This window comes from Musca vetustissima, unplaced genomic scaffold, assembly GCF_032173495.1.
Source record: "Musca vetustissima isolate MV318-11 ecotype Yass unplaced genomic scaffold, APGP_CSIRO_Mvet_v1 utg20533, whole genome shotgun sequence".
Lineage (NCBI taxonomy): Eukaryota > Metazoa > Arthropoda > Insecta > Diptera > Muscidae > Musca > Musca vetustissima.
In genome coordinates, this window is record NW_026887404.1 from 21003 (window position 1) to 38626 (window position 17624).

Here is a 17624-nt window from a genome sequence, read left to right on the forward strand (position 1 = left end):
ACAAAAACACATCCATAAAGTTGAATTTATTATTCCACATTGTTTTGAAACAGTTGACTAAAAACTGTAGGAAGGAATCAAATGTGATGATTTCCTCTCAATATCTATCGCATGTTCAGATGTTCTAAATAATACACGCCCATACACAAAATTACATAGATGGAGCTGTTCAGTAAAAATTGTTATCAGTCGGTAGCCATGCCCAACTCTGCAAAGGGGGAGTTTAATTTGGCTTTGTATAATTTAAATCTTTATGGCCTAATGTTGTCCACAGCAACAAAATGTTTTATAGCTTATATTTAATACAAGACAAGTAAATTAAATTGCGTATACAGTGCAAATTATTTAAATCGCTTCGTATTCGAAATGTACGAATTGTACCCTCTAAATCAGGCTGTCCACATTCAAGGTTTGAGACTGTATTTGTTTGAAAAAAAAAATTTCAAAAGTTCATTCAAAAAATTTTAAGGAAGGAACAAATTTTATATTCTTCTGATGGGAGAGCTAGAGGTCTTCATATAGAAGAGGTCTTCTGATGGAAGAGCTGGAAGTCTTTTTATAGAAGAGTTCGAACGGGATAAAGAAGCTGGAAGTCTTATCAAAGGGATAATTTAATATTTTTAGTTTGGTATAACCATAGTTGAGTTTGAATTTACATGTCTTTGATCAAACATTGGACGGGTGTGAGGTTCACCTTTTGCCTTTCCGAAATGGATGCAAACGATTCAAGCGGTGTGATTGCTTTGCAACAAGAAGCAGTGGTCGGCTTCAAAAACAGTTGATCGAAGGTGATTACCTCACCTTAAGCCTTCAAGATATGTTCTCAAGCAGTAATTTTGGGCACGTTCTGGCTGTTGGGCTGCATTTAAGAAACGGTAAGTTAAAATGTGGTTTAGGCGCGTAAAGCTATATTTAAGCCGACGTGCTAAATACCGACGTGCTAAATACGATTTTGCTTTTGGTTTTCTTGATACAGGACTTTTTTTCGGAAAGAAAGTAGAGGATACTGGGACAACTTCGGCGCTTTTTGTTTAGAGCTCTATATCTGATTATTGTCCTCTGACACTTAATTATAAAAACTAATACCAAAAAATAATATTAGTTAAAAAATTTTACATTTTTGTAAAAAAGTCAAATTCGCCGAATGTGCCCCAACCCGGGGTAGCTTCGGCATTTGATGGGGCTCATTCGGCACCATAGTCATAGCCGGGTAATTCTCATCGCTATCAGTCTGGTTGAAATTCTGATCCTCTAAAGGCTCTATTTGGTTTTAATACGCCACACAATGTTCGAATTATAGGGCTATATTTTCTAGCGGCGAACGTTGACATCTCAAGGTCGCACATACCATAAGAAATAGGGGTTTTCTATCGCATTTTCGTCAATACAAGCATGTTTGGTCTTATATATGCCATTTCGAACCATATTAATGGATTAGTTTGAAAGACAAACTCAAAAACATTTTAAAAAAATAATATTGCACAATCTGTATATGGCCGAATGTGCCCCACTTTAAAATGCCGAATGTACTTTTCATAGTTTTTTTCATTTTTTTCTATCAGTCTTGTAAAAACATTATATTTTTAAATATTTCTATAATACACATCGTAGTTAACCACTTTTTAATAATATTGTCTTAAAAATTTGAAAAGTTTTATACACGAAAATTTGAAAAGTTTTATACAATAAATATTACAAAAACATCTATAAAAATACAAAAACCCATGTATCTAAATAAGCTTATTAGCTAGAAATTTCAAACTTTGTGTCAGATATTTATTTCGATATTCGATACCTATGTATCTAGTATCGATACGGTGGGAGCTTCGATGTACGGTGAGAGCTTCATATCGAAAACGCGATTGCAGAAGGTGCCCCAGTCTACTGTATCTACTGTATCTCCCGAGTGGAAGGATGTAGCTACGTTTGTTCATATCCTATTTAGGATAGTTACATTAAATCTCATGGCATAATTATACAAGGTAGTCTCATGCAGACATATGATTCCAAATTTTTCATAAATTTACTTTTGACAACGTTCAGCTTTCAAAATTTAAATGAAAATACCTTCCTTTTAAATGTACGCACACGATGTGTTCAGTGACAAAAATTGCTAAATTATTTATATTTATTAATATTTTGATGTTCCCTGCTTCCGAAACGTATCAATATTTGTTGTAACACTTATAGCTACGCCTAGAGAACAATGTGCAGCTTCATAAAATACAAATTTTTTAATGTTCTGAAAATTTGCCAATCGACATACATAAAATTTTATGGAATTTATGCCTTTATCCATTTCTGAAATGAGAGTAGCTTGAAAATTTATGCACAGAAAATAGTAGGGGAGACTGGGGCACCTTCGGCACTTTTTTTTAGAGCTCTATATCTCAGTACTTATTGAACATATATAACAACTTTATGGCTGATTATTGTCCTCTGACTCTTAATTATCAAAAATAGTTCCAAAAAGATATATAAAAATAGTATTAGTTAAAAAATTTTTCAGTTTTGTAAAAAAAGTCAAATTCGCCGAATGTGCCCCAACCCGGGGTACCTTCGGCATTTTATGGGGCACATTCGGCACCATAGTCATAGCCGGGTAATTGTCATCGCTATCAGTCTGGTTGAAATTCTGATCCTCTAAAGGCTCTATTTGGTTTTAATACGCCACACAATGTTTGAATTATAGGGCTTTATTTTCTAGCGGCGGACGTTTACATCTCAAGGTCGCACACACCATCAGAAATAGAGGTTTTCTATCGCATTTTCGTCAATACAAGCACGTTTGATCTTATATATGCATTTTCGGGCCATATTAAAGGATTAGTTTTAAAGACAAACTCAAAAACATTTTAAGGAAATACTATTGCACAATCTGTATATGGCCGAATGTGCCCCACTTTAAAATGCCGAATGTACCCCGAATGTACTTTTTATAGATTTTTTCATTTTTTCGATCAGATTTGTAAAAACATTATATTTTTAAATATTTTTATAATAATACACATCGTAGTTAACAACTTTTTAATAATATTGTCTTAAAATTTTTAAAAGTTGTATACACGAAATACTTACGGAATGGAATTGAAATATTACAGAAACATCTATAAAAATACAAAAATCTATGTATCTAAATAAGCTTATTAGCTAGAACTTTCAAACTTTGTGTCAGTTATTTATTTCGATATTCGATACATATGTATCGAAACTAGTGATGTACGGTGAGAGCTTCATATTGAAAACGCGATTGCCGAAGGTGCCCCGATGCCGAAGGTGCCCCAGTCTCCCCTACTACTGTCACGGGGTTCAAAGAGTTAAAATAATATTCCTTTATAAATTCGCATTTAGTACAATAAATTTAATCCGGATATGCCGAGAACAAGACATGCAGTGAATCTGTTTTTTTTTTAAGATACTGCACGTTAAATTTATTAATCAGAGTGCTAAGGCTCTGCGGAAAATAATGTTCCACAAAGCGGTCCGGTTTGTCTGGATTTGTCTAAAATTTTTACAGAATATTCAGGAATTTGCTGTTGTAAAAACATGCTGCCATTTTTATAGGAATTCTCAAAGAGGCTGAATCGATTTCGGTGAAATTTTCACAGAACGTTCGGGAATTTACTGATTTTCAAGGAATAGAAAATGTTTGATGCGATTTCACTAAAATTTTCACAGAACATCCCTTAATTTATTTGTTTACGACATTTATTTACAACTTCAATACAATTTCAAAAAAGCGCGACGAAACAGTTCAAAGTTATCAAGAAGACACTATTCATATCTACATCGTGAAATCCACATCGATCCTTCCGTAAGTGGCGTACAATGCACATTTACATAAAATCGGACAAAAATATATATGGGAGCTATATCTAAATCCGAACCGATTTTCAAGAAACTTAACACACATCATTCTAGACATAATACAGTACGCTATGCCAAATTTCGTTAAATCGGACGAAAATATATTTGGGTGCTATATCTAAATCTGACTATTTCAATCAAACTTGGCACACGTTAGGCACACGTTGTGCAAAATTTTGTACCAATCGACCCAACCTTAACACTTTGGTGCACCATTTACTAAAAATCGGACGAAAATATATATAGGAGCTATATCTAAATCAGAACCGATTTCAACTTGGCACACGTTACGCTATTCCAACTTCAGTGCGTTGTACAAAATTTCGTGCCAATCGGCCTAAATTTGACTCTTTGGTATGGTACACCAAAGAGTCAAATTTAGGCCGATTGTTAAAAATCGGACGAAAATATATGTAAGCTATATCAAAATCTGAACCGATTTAACCAAAAAAAAAATATATTTTTAAAATATACTTACAATATTTAAATAAAAAACGAGTATTTCTTTATTTCCAAATTATGTGCATACATACAGACACAAGTCATCCCCAAACAATTCTCTCTATCCAATCAACATAAATCGAAGGTCGGGTATAAAAAGAACACCCAGAACCAAAAACAAACAATTATAATCGGGATGATCAACAAACAGTGGACCTCCTGAATCGCCCGCACATATATCGCGCTCATAGTAATACGATCCAGCCCACATTTGTATAGTTGTATTAATCGTGATGGCCGCTTTATCCACTTTCGAGAGGCACAGCTCATCATTGAAATTATCCAGTTTGACTTTTTGTAAATGGCTGGGTGATCTACCGTAATCCTTGAGAGTACCCCATCCTGTAGCTAGAAATTGTGGAAAATCACGTCCGTCGGCTAGTGGCAGACATGCGGGTACAAAGTAATGATTAAATTGAACGGTTCCATGTTCCATGTTTTTAAGTCGATTTATGCATGTTCGTCCGTCTGTCTGTCCATGTTAAATTGTAAACAAAGTACAGGTCGTATTTATGATCCGAATTGGATGAAATTTGGTATAGGTCACTTATTTGGCCCAAGGACGAATCCTATTGAAATTGGTGAAAATCGGTTCAGATTTACATATACCTCCCATATATTTTCGTCCGATTTAAGGTAAATGGTGTACCAAAGTCCCTATATATCTTTCGATTTGCACGAAATTTTGTACAGCGTACTGAATTAGGTCTAGAATGATGTGTGTTAAGTTTCTTGAAAATCGGTCCAGATTTAGATATAGCTCCCATATATATTTTCGTCCGATTTAAGGTAAATGGTGTACCAAAGTCCCTATATATCTTTCGATTTGCACGAAATTTTGTACAGCGTACTGAATTATTTTCCTGAAAATCGGTCCAGATTTATATATATCTCCCATATATATTTTCGTCCGATTTCAGGTAAATGGTGTACCTATATATATATATATATATATATTAATGTAAATGGTGTACCAAAGTCCCTAGAGTAATGTGTGTTATGTTTCTGGAAAATCGGTTCAGATTTAGATATAGCTCCCATATAATTTCGCCCGATTTAATTTTAATTGATAATTTTGCACGAAATTTGACATAGCGTACTGAATTGGGTCTAGAATAATGTGTGTAAAGTATCCTGAAAATTGTCCGATTTTAAGACCCAAAGTTAGGCCTATTGCCACACAATTTTGCACAATGTACTAAAGTTCGGTTTTAGATATAGCTCCCATATATATATATATATATATATATATATATTCCTCCGATTTTAAATAAATGGTTAAATATAGACTTAAAGTGAGGCCGATTGACGCAAAATTTTGTTGGAAACTGTCCAGATTTATGTATTCAACGGGTGCCCTATTGATATTTGCTTTAAATCGATTTACATAATTTTGTCCCATTGTGACAAACGAATGGCATGTTTATGGATTGATCTAAGTCGATTCGCAGTTAGATAAAGGTTACATATTTTAATTGGATGAACAATTTCATGTTAGTGGCCTTTCTGTTAGGATGCATCTTTTTAATGGTGAAGGGTATCATATAGTCGGCCCGTCCGACTTTGCTGCTTTCCTTACTGGTTTTTTCTTTATAAAATTTCGTAACCATCTCGTTATCCAAGATACATGCCGCTATCACAACATATCTATCGCTGACCAATGATCCACCACACATAACGATACGTTCATGTCCATTTATGTAAAATAACAGCGCCATAAAGGGAAACTCTTTGGGATCGGCATTGTCGCCGCCCACAATGAGGGATTTATCACAAACCTTTCGTGTATTTCGATATGATTTACATTCTGTAAAATAAAAACAACACCAATAAAAATTAAATCAAATAATAAAACACATACTAAATACCTCTAACTATGCGTTTATTGTTATCTTTTGCGGAGACATAGGGTCGAGGCGGGACAGGACAGCAGACAAGTTAAGCGTTTGCTCATTCGAAATTTCCTTATTATTTCCGGACATTGCCGTAGCAACGTGCATTTGGTATTTGCGGCATTCATCACCAGATGCTGTAAAATAAATGTTATTAAAAAGTGTTTGAAAGTGATTATTAATAATTTTGTGCATATTGTATTAACTGGTGCGGTAAATCATTTTTAATCAGTCCTAAATTATTTGTATTTTTTCAGTCTGATTATAATAGCCATCTTTTTTATTTTTTTTCATTACCTGTGTGTTCCTCTTGTTACATTACTTTTTTAGTTGTTGTAACATAAAATTTTTTCTCTTCTTTCTTTTTCTTTAATTGTCATTACAGAGTTGTCAACACTTTGCTTTTATAAAAAATTTAAGGAATAGAAATCCCAGATATTTTAATTTCTAACATCAATAATTAAAAGTAATAAAAGGTGAATTCTCCTCATTATCGACCCGATTTGAAAACTTTTCTTCAATGTTCGAGAAGTACCAAGATCATGAAGAGTTCGTGTCATCACCGTCAGTTTTTGGACAGAAACGCAAAAGATCTACGAAAAAGGTGCCAGGTAAAACTTTGCCTAGTCGTAAAGCCTTGGTTTCTGCTGGGAGTACTGTATCACGAACAGTTTCTGAAAGTGTCATAGATACAACTGAAGCTGTTCGTGGCCAGTGTTCGTATGCTAGTGTTGTGACGGAGGCAGCTACTGAAGTCAGAAAGGATATATCGGAAGGAACAATAACCCGTAAAACCACCGAATACTACGGCTGATGATATAAATTATTATATTAAATCAAAAATCAATATAAACTTTCTAATAAAATACGTATTTTTTACAATTATTTTTATGATTTCTCGACCTTCGAATTTAATAAATTTCGAATGTTCATAAATTACAGATGGTTGAGCTTGGCGTGTTTTATATATTAGGTTGGGAAAAAAGAAATCCATTATTTTCATATGAACTGTAGGAATTTATTTAACATGCTTCAGAATGTCCGATCTGGGCCAAATATGCACCGTTTTGTTGTATGATTTGTTGCCATTTTAAAGGCAACTTTCTAATGACTCTCTCATAGAAGTCCTGCTCTCTATTTGCCAAAAAATATTCTAGTAGTCGATTTTCACAATCCTCCTAGATACCAATTTTTTATCATTAAATCCCAATCAAGCTCCCGAAGTTTCTGGCGAGTCACTGTAGATTTGTGTGGCCTAGCGTTGTCCTGGTGGAATACCACAACTCTCCTGTTGGCCAATTCTGGCCGTTTTTGGTCAATTGTAAATGTTTTAAACCAGTTTTAAACTGATAACATGCCGGTCAAATTCAATCATTTCTCCGATTTTATCGATATTTTCCACGACCCGACAACCTGTGCGAGGTGCATCTTTCACATCAAAGATCCTCTATATCTTTCGATAACGTACTGAATCAAGCCTAGAAGAATGTGTTCAAAGTTTCGTAAAAAATCGGTTCAGATTTATTGTATAGCTCCATATATATTTTCTTCCAAATTTATGTAAATTGTGCACTAAAGACCTAAAGTTTATCCGATTGGCACACAATCTTGTAGAATTTACTGAATTTAATATAAATTATCTCCGGCAAGTTTCGATGAAGTCGGTTCATATTTAGATATAGCTCCGACATATATATTTTCGTCTGATTTTTGGTAAATGATGTTGCAAACTCCTAATCTTTGTTCGATTGACACGAAATTTTGCACCGTTGGAATTGTGTGGCATTTTTATTATAAAAATACCTTTTGACTCACTGTTCATAACCTGAGATTTCGATTTATTTTAAATCGTGATCTAAATCACAGAACTAATCAAATTCAACATTGGACTATATTTTTTTAAATAGTACCAAAATGTATCAAAAGTATTTTTGAAGTGTCATACTATGGACTTCGCGAAAGCTGATTAAATGACGGCCATTTTTTTACAAATAGACTTAATAATATACAAATGTGAGATCAGATTTTGAAAATCAAATAAAATGAATCCTAAACTACGGACCAAAGATAAGAAAAAATTAATATATCATTTCATAGCATGAAATTGTTGGTTTATGTATTGCTGGCATAACACTATGGTATATCCCAATAAAATATCAAAAATTTAGTTGAAAACTCTAGACAAAATATCCAATAAATTGAGGTAGGTTTATATGGGGCTTGTCCCAAAACTTATGACAATATTGATAATTTTTTGTATGAAGATTTCCAATTTGATAGATTTAATTAAGAGTATGAATTCAATATTTCGGAAATTCCGTGGGTTTTTACGTCGAGATAATATATTGAGTGTCCGACTCAAACACGCGTTTGCATCTCGTTATCAGTAAGAAGAAAACATCTATAAATATACATCAACATCTTAACTTTAAATTAATGCAATATTTATGTGAATTCAATATAAAAAGTAATGATTGTTCAGCAAAATCAATTGCAACCTCACAGTGAAAAGTAGCCAAGATACAAGTTTTTTTAACAAACGGATTTTCGGGATGGTTAATACTTAGTATGATATCCATCCCTTGTTATCTTTTACACCTCTCAACATTGTCGACATAGATTTTGACAAGTTTCCCGTGTATTGGCTATCGTTTGGGGCAAGGTATCGTCATCAATGTTATACTGTAAAAAATACGAACAAAATATTTGCAAAAAATAAAATGAAAACATGATTTACAATTATTTTTCTTCAACAGTACAATTTTGCCAGGAAAGAAGCACGAAGGTCTATTTGTGGAATAGCTCCCTTTATGTCCTCCTTTTCCTTTATGTCCTCCTTTTTGTAAATTCACTTAATATTTGTATCACTTCACTTTTCCACTCGGTATACGCCTTTACACTCTAATAAATGCTACACGAATGGAATTTTGGTCATATACACTAAAATAGCTGTACTTCTTCTTTTCTGTGTAATTCAACATGATTTCATTTAATTTCAACATTGTTTCATGTTGTTTTAACAATCCACAAGTTTATTCAATCATGTTCCAATTAGCATTTACATTTCTCAATATCAATTTAACATGATTGAAATGTTGTTTCAACATGAGTCAATGTTAATTAGTTTTTAAAATATTATCATTTCATTTCAACATTAATTACTATTGATTTTACTATTTTCTCAATGTTAATTTCACAATAGTAAACGTTACCTTAACTAGTCACAATGTTAATTTAATAGTTCTAATGTACAAGGAGTTTTATTTTTAAAATAGAAGGATGCCATTTCAACATTAATAACTATTAATTTTACTATTGTCACAATGTTAATTTAACATGAAATTTTTTTATTATAAAAATCCAAAAAAAAACAGTGAGCGGAGCATTATAGTCGGACGGGGCCGACCATGCGATACCCTACACAACTACCACAGAACTCTATCATTCTGGGGGTTTTTATTCCGAGCCTGGGTAATATTTCGTGATAGTTGCATCCTCTTGCCCGATTACAGGTCAACAGCATTTCCTTACACTGACATATTTTCTGAAAATTACAAATATCTAATTAGAATATCTAATATTCTAATTACTTGTCCATAATCCATTCACCCTGGGTTGTAGTGTGATGTTCGGCTTGTAATGGTAGCCTATAGATCGAATCGAAAATCTCCTTCTCCACGTAAAAATTCGAGATGTTTGGACCATAAGTGCGGCCTCTAGAGCGACCAGAAAAACCGACAAAAATTAAGTATTTGGTCCATTTCATCCCCTAAACATTAAGCGATCTTTACCAAAAACAATAGGGGACTTCATTAGGCAGAAACCATCCTACATGCAAAATTTGGTCCATAACTGTGACCTGTATCGTGTCAACAACATCAACATTCGCAACATACCTAAGTCCCAGAATACGGAATGAGTTTTTAGAAATAATTGGAGAATACATTCATAAGTCTATTGTTGAAGAAGTGAACTGTGCAGAATTCTTTTCGGTTTTAGCGGACGAAACTACGGATAAAGGAGCAGCTATCAATGTGGCATCTAAAAAAGTCAAAAAATGTTTCCTGTTTCTGACAAACCATCTCTTATGGGACGACCTGGCCATTAGGATATCCAACAAAATATCAACTTGTATTACAATGCGTAATAATATGAAACTCCGCCATATAGCGACTGAACAATGAATTTGGTGTACATAAGTTAGTTCTTTTTTCATAAAAAATAAATGTATATGGGAGATTACAAAAATGCTCTAAATTTCTTGTCAACATCTTAAAATATTGGTAGTAAATAATAAGGTGTGTGGAAGCTGTGATGGTGGATGTAAAAAATGTGTTGAAGCCAACAAGTTTTTTCGTGTTCTTTCCTGATTTGTGGTTAAAATGGAAAATATGGTTTTAATGTATGATTTTTCAATATAATCACTGCATCCACCCAAAACGGGCATTTTGAAGCCGGATTTTCAGTTTTTGTTTTTTTTTCATTAGGTCATAAATACAAAAACACATTTGTTTTTTAATTATAGCAATATTTATTATATACATACAACATTAGACTTTTCAATACAAAAAGTCGATTTACGTATCCCTATTCCTGATTTTTTATTAAGTAAACGTGTCATGAGCCATGGCTCCAAAGGATCACATAAAATTATACATATATTTTACCATTAAAATATGATCTCCTTTCGCCTTTATGGAACGCATTTTCTTGCCGCATTTCTAATAAAATCCTAACTGGGCGTGAACCAGTGTCTCACTATTGAGCGAATGGTAGCAATGGTAGTTCAAGTAATGACATATTGTCGACTACTATTTTCCATACTAAAAAATTAAAATTTCTGTCTGCAGAATAGGAATTTCCTTGTAAATATTTATTTTATTAAAGTATACATTATTTTTTTTTTTCACTTAATAAACATGCTGCCCATAAATAACAAAACATAAACATTTAAACATAAATTATTTTTTTATTTTATTTCTTTCCTTTTTGATGTATAACAAAGTTTTAAATTTATACTTTGAAGTCTTATTTAATATTTCGCATATGTTTTTCAAGGCATTAGGCATTAATTCGGAATCTTATACCATAGACAGACGACAGCCTTAATTTGCATTAAAAAGTTCTTAATTTGAATTAATATTTACCACTGACAGACGAGAGTTTCTGCATTTATGAACCAGTTTTTTGTTTCAAAACTATTGTTTGTCTGTGTGCAGGATGAAAATTTTCACAATTGTTTCCAATATTATTGGGGAGTACATCTTTATGAAATAGATACATGACGGAACGGAAGAATAACAGCTAAAATGGTAGTGAAACAGCTCCCGATTTAAAAATATGTTGAAATTTGCTTTTATTTCTAATATTTTTTCATAAACGTAAACAAATTTGACAACAAATAATTTATTTTCTACAGCATTGCCATATTGAAATTGTTTAATTCAGTATAAATTCAGTTTGATTTTGTGCATTTACGACACATAAAAATGAGGATAATGTACAAGTTATTTTGAATTAAGACTGTTAATGCAAATTAAGGCTGTCGTCTGTCTAGGCTATTAATGTACCTTTAGTATAGCACATTATACAAACACACATCATCCCCAAACAATTTTCTCTATCCAATCAACATAAACCGAAAGTCGGGTATAAAACGAAGGAAGGCCCTTATTAGCACAACCACCTTCACCATACGATGTAACACCCAGGACCAAAAACAGACAATTATAGTCGGGATGATCAACAAACAGTGGACCACCTGAATCCCCTGCACATGTATCGCGCTCATAGTAAAATGATCCAGCGCACATTTGTATAGTTGTATTAATCGTAATGGCCGCCTTATCGACTTTCGAGAGACACAGCTCATCATTGAAATTATCCAATTTGACTTTTTGTAAATGGCTAGCCGATCTACCGTAATCCTTTAGAGCACCCCATCCTGTTGCCAAAAATTGTTTGAAATCACGTCCATCGGCTAATGGCAGACACGCAGGCAGAATATAATCATTAAACTGTACAGATGCATTTAGTTTCACTACAGCGATGTCATGGAATCTGATATCGTCATCATACTCATCGTGGATTTTATAGGTAGCAATGGAAAAGTCGACAGGAGCAGCATCATCGTCCGATTTGTTGTAATCAAGTTCTCCCAAACGTACAATGTTCGGTTCGCTGTAAGAGAAAACAATGGGAAAGTTTAAAATATATTTTAGATAGTAAAATTAAAGAAAAACTCTAAGGAAAATTGGGAAGTCGAACGTGGTCGAATATAAGATAACCTACACCACTTTAACCAACCTGGATAATCATTTACATGGTCTCGGTCGAAAAAATTTTAAACCTGCTGATTATTTATGTATTACAGTTTGTAATTAAAAAAGGATATTTACGTTTTATAATGTCGCTAGACTCTTAAAATCGAATACTAAAAAAATGAAAATATGTCCAATAACCATATATATACTATACAGATGTTCTATCTGCTAATCTAAATCCTTAAGAAGTCATATAATCTCATTTTAGATTTACTCACTTTGGTACATAAAAACAATGTGCCGCTGTTACGACATATTTGTCACTAACCAATGATCCGCCGCACAAAACTGTACGTTGATCTCCATTTACGTAAAATAACAGCGCCATGAAGGGAAACTCTTTGGGATCGGCATTTTTGCCGCCCACAATCAGGGATTTATCACAAACCTTTCGTGTGTTCTGATATGACTTACATTCTATAAAATAAACAGCAATAAAATTAATATCAAGCAATACAGATTAACATCAAATAATAGATGTAGTACCTCTTACTATGCGTTTATCGTTATCTTTTGGCGGCACATAGGGTTGAGGTGGAACCGGACAACAGACATACACAGCATTTGCACCAATCTTGCAATAGGGTACATTTCTTATGAAACGAAATTTCCTTATTATTTCCGGACATTGTCGTAGTAATCGGCATTCTGTATTTATACTGCATTCATCGCCGGATGCTGTAAAATACGTCAATGATGAGGCATTGTGATCAATATTTATTTGGTATTCTCTAATATGATTTATAGATTGAAATGCATTGCTTTGAACGCTTCAACTGCATATACACAGGATTATTTATATTTATTGTACATTAAGTTATCATCAACATATAACAAACCGTCAGTATTAATGTTCGTAAGAGCTTCCGGAGGGAAATGTTTAACATATTGCAATATGTCAAAATCATACATAATTGCATTGCAGGAATACTTTTACCAGCTCATTGTCTAAGTCACGCGCTCATTTAATAAAGTTAAGCGCGTCCCTCATGAGGAATCTGTCGATCCTATCACAACCAGCCGCATCATGCAGGAGGATGGTTTCCGGCTCTGACGACCCAGGCAGTACGTCAAAATTGACTTCTCCCATGACATAAGTCGTTCCATCTGATTCAACGAGTTAACAAAAAGATTGGGAAGACGTAGGACAGTATGGGACTTATAACCTGCTTGTAAATAAAAAGCTTGATCTTCTGAGATAATCCGTCATTATTCGGAACTTTCTGTCCCTTAGGAAGCTGGCTATTAGACGACATGTTTGTCTGTCAATCCCGTAGTTCTTCATTTCGAACTGAATGCCGTCGTGCCATACTGAGTCAAACGCCCTCGCGAAATCCAGACTAACGACACTGGTACCGCGTCTTCGTTCAAATCCGTCCACTATGAAGGAAGAAATACTTCCAGAGCATGGGAGGTAGAGTGTTCATTTCTAAAGCCAAACTGGCAGTTCTTAAAGACTCGTTTGTCCCCCAGGACCATTTTTAGACGCTTAAAGACGAATGACTCAAATAGTTTCCTGAATGTTGAGAGCATGGAGTGGTTAAAAAGTATTCTGAGGTAACCAAACACAATGATGCCCGCTTTCTTATGAACAATCTCTGGGATTCGATCAAGGCCTCTAGATTTTTTTCTAGTCTAGATGCTACCCGTAGTACCCGCTGTACCAAAATCATATGTTTGGATGAAACCAGCTTCAGACCAAGATGACATATCATTGATCACAGACCCATCAGCTGTGAAAGAGTTGTGGAAGATTACTAAAGGAGATCTATCATTCAGATCGTCGACCTCTTGATAAACTGTATTTAGAAAAACAGGATCCGATGACCCATCCACTGAGATCAACATACCTTCCATATAATTATCCAAAGCTTCGGCTGTTTTACTATCATCATATATCGGCTATGCCAGCTCCCACTATCAACTTTAAGCGTTCTTGCTCAAAAAGCGTTCTTGCTCAAAAATTCTGATCGAGTCCTCAATAATTCTACCTATATTACTTAAATCAGCCCTCAATATGAGGAATCGGGAAGGATCATTCGATCTCCTGACAGTCCTACAAATCCTCCTGGATTCACGGATAAAGAGTAAAATTCGTCCCTTACCTAGGGAAACACAATTGGATTTATGCTTAGGAACAGAATCATTAACTGCATTCCTAAAATCTGTTTCCAGGCTAGGAACCGACGAATCTATCTCCTCGATTGATACGTTCCTAAATGCTGGTAAGCCTATGTCTGACAGCCCCTGATTAATTAATCGCCTAAATCGATTAATATTCATTCTGTCATAATTAAGAAAGGAAGTAGGCTCTCTAATTGAGAAGCCATCCAGATCGTGATCAATTACAATGGCTCTGTGATCGGACTCATAATCAAAAGCGCAAGCCTTGGTATTATTTTCAGCCTGATTAATCTTCTGCTGTTGGCTTTGTGATTTCTTCCGATAATTTCAAGTAAACAAATTGGGTGTATCCCCCCAGAATTGACCTACGTCCTACGTTGCTTGAGAGTTGATACATTTTTGCGAATAGCGAATGACCGCAAATAGTTTTTAACTATCAAAACCAAACGAACAATCAATGATCTTTTTTTTCTAAGGCAGATTCTACGCAAAAGTCTAAATTTAGAAGCATTCAATGTTGAGTTCTTGCGAAATCATATTCGCTGACGGAGAATGTTGTAATATGTGTATACATTTTATTATTGTATCAAAATAATCATGCTAGAATGATTAAGCAATTGAATACGAACTAGAATAAGAAACCAAAATGTATATTAAGAAGAAATAATTTATTGTTTCGATGAGACAGTTTTATTGAATTCATCTCATAATTGAAAATACTAGCTTTTCACTGGGTTTTCCGGATTGTCACGCTGTTGCATTTCGTTATCTTTAAGAAATTTGTGTGCCATTGTTTGATGATAACACAAGCATCCCGTCATCCGCACAATAATACAATATATTCAGACGAATAAAAAATACAAACAAGTATAGTATATTTAATATACGCAGCACGTTCTGTTTATTCGGCATTTGTTTATAAAATTTGACTCTACAATGTTATGACTTCTTCGAATTTGAATCATCCCATAACTGACTCAAACACTTGCCGGGAGGTACGTAATAATTGTACCACAACATTTACACCTGTTTATGTTTATTTACGTTTTATTTTTGTCATTTTTATTTGCGATTTTAAATCTGATCTCAACTTACACTGAACAAACATTGATTTTTGCAAGAAAGTTGCACATAAAAGCAAGGTTAACAATATTCTTATCATGCTTATGTATTTTGTTTATTTATTTTTATATTCAATAAACTTTTCTAAAGATTCCCGAAACGATCATCACGAAATCACAGCTCTTACTGTCTGTCGAACGATTCGTAAGTGAGTAAATAAGTTAACCTACGGATCAAATGGAGCGTATCAATCGATAGTAGCTTACTTGAGAAGACAAAGCGATGAGAGCGTTTATGGCTGCCTAGAATACATCTCTCAAGACAAGTTAGACTGGATTATTGTTGTGATTACTTTTATTTTTTTCTCTCTGCCAGACAATGTGGCACCTTCAAAATAAACATGTTCTTAAAGTAGTATACACCATTTCCAGCGGTCAATGACAGCTTAACCACTAACGCCTTCAATATAAAAAACTAAAGTTAAGGAAAGTAGTAAAGACGGACGGGGCCGACTATATGATACCCTTTACCACTTTGGCTATATTCAAGAGATGCATCCTAATAGACCTCCCATTGCCATGAAAGTGGACTACTTTAAATATATGATCTATGCCTATATGTGAACCGACTTAGCCGAATGATTAATAACCGGGTACATTTGTAAATTTATATTAAGATTGTTTTTTCGTTTAAAATTCATCGAAATAATCTCTTCCAACCCTATAAAACACATGTTTTTGATCATATTTGCATTTAGTTCTCCCTCCACATCATTATCAAAATTAAGCCAAATTTGATTAGTCTTTTTTTGAAGCCATTGTACGCTAATTCTATACAAATATCACACAAAATAAAACGAACAGGAAGTCAATGATATAAGATTTATGATTTTAAAAAGCTGATTTGTACCTACAAATCATCATGAACAACGGGATCAAAAAGAACTGGGAAAACGATAGCAAAAAAACACGACGGAACAAAGGGAACTAAGTGAACGAGAGCAAGAAGGAATGACAAGAGCAAAAGGGAGTACGAAAGGTGTACGAAAAATCCGGATCTTTTTCCGATCGTTCCTGGTTCGGAAAAGTTCCTTTGAAATTGTTCGTTTCGGATCGACACAACTCTAGTAGATAAGAACGCCTATCCTGTAGAAGTAATTTTGAGCAGAACGGGGATTCAAGACACATGTCCAAAATCATTAGAATGTTATTAAACTCGGTTTATTTGAACACAAATAATTGTTTGAATCACAACTTTTCTTCATCAAGTTATTGTAGAGAATCGTCTTCGAATCTATCCGTATTTTCTATATTTTCTCAGTTGCAGATCACAACACAATAATTCCCTAAAATCTGATGGCAGTATTAAACGCTTTCGTTGTTCCATACGTGTATTTAAGCAAAAAAGATTAACTTAATGGATCTGATGTGTCATGAACTCTATAAAATACAACGAAAACATTTCCTTAGATGATTTCTTCTAAAAACGCCGCCAAATCGACCTGACCTTGTAAATGGTGTACTAAAGTCCCTATATATCTTTCGATTTTCACGAAATTTGGCATAGAGTAATGAATTAGGTCTAGAATGATGGGTGTTAAGTTTCAGATTTCAGATTTAGATATAGCTCCCATATATATTTTCGTCCGATTTAATGTAAATGGTGCACCAAAGTCACTATATATCTTTCGATTTGCACACAATTTGGCATAGCGTAATTAAGTCTAGAATGATGTGTGCTATGTTTCGTGAAATTCTCTTCAGATTTAAATATAGCACCTATATATTTTTTCTTCCGATTTTATGTAAATTGTGCACTAAAGACCAAAATTTGTCCGATTGCCACACAATTTTGT

At 34.0% G+C, this 17624-nt stretch overlaps 2 protein-coding genes across 2 annotated transcripts; both read right to left on the reverse strand.

The window, feature by feature from the left end:
• Positions 1–4429: 4429 nt before the first annotated feature.
• On the reverse strand, positions 4430–6482 carry LOC133334974 (trypsin-like). Its single transcript, XM_061543285.1, has 4 exons — positions 6467–6482; positions 6287–6397; positions 5948–6175; positions 4430–4746 (listed from the first exon to the last, which is right to left on the reverse strand). The coding sequence occupies exons 1-4, from the start codon at positions 6480–6482 to the stop codon at positions 4430–4432; spliced, it is 672 nt and encodes a 223-aa protein (XP_061399269.1).
• Positions 6483–11860: 5378 nt separating this feature from the next.
• LOC133334975 (venom protease-like) lies at positions 11861–13495 on the reverse strand. Its single transcript, XM_061543286.1, has 4 exons — positions 13423–13495; positions 13070–13261; positions 12802–13000; positions 11861–12440 (listed from the first exon to the last, which is right to left on the reverse strand). Exons 1-4 carry the CDS (start codon positions 13493–13495, stop codon positions 11861–11863), a joined length of 1044 nt encoding a protein of 347 aa, XP_061399270.1.
• Positions 13496–17624: the final 4129 nt, after the last annotated feature.

Excerpts from the sequence above, each read along its gene's own strand:
- LOC133334975 (XM_061543286.1), bottom strand. The coding sequence starts at position 13,495 with ATGTATGATTTTGACATATTGCAATATGTTAAACATTTCCCTCCGGAA. Across the intron at positions 13,262-13,422 it reads TACGAACATTAATACTGACG|CATCCGGCGATGAATGCAGT; the intron begins GTTTGTTATATG and ends CGTATTTTACAG. Across the intron at positions 13,001-13,069 it reads CGATAAACGCATAGTAAGAG|AATGTAAGTCATATCAGAAC; the intron begins GTACTACATCTA and ends TTTATTTTATAG.
- LOC133334974 (XM_061543285.1), bottom strand. Across the intron at positions 6,176-6,286 it reads CTTGTCTGCTGTCCTGTCCC|AATGTAAATCATATCGAAAT; the intron begins GCCTCGACCCTA and ends TTTATTTTACAG. Across the intron at positions 4,747-5,947 it reads ATTTTATAAAGAAAAAACCA|CCGACGGACGTGATTTTCCA; the intron begins GTAAGGAAAGCA and ends GTCTGCCACTAG.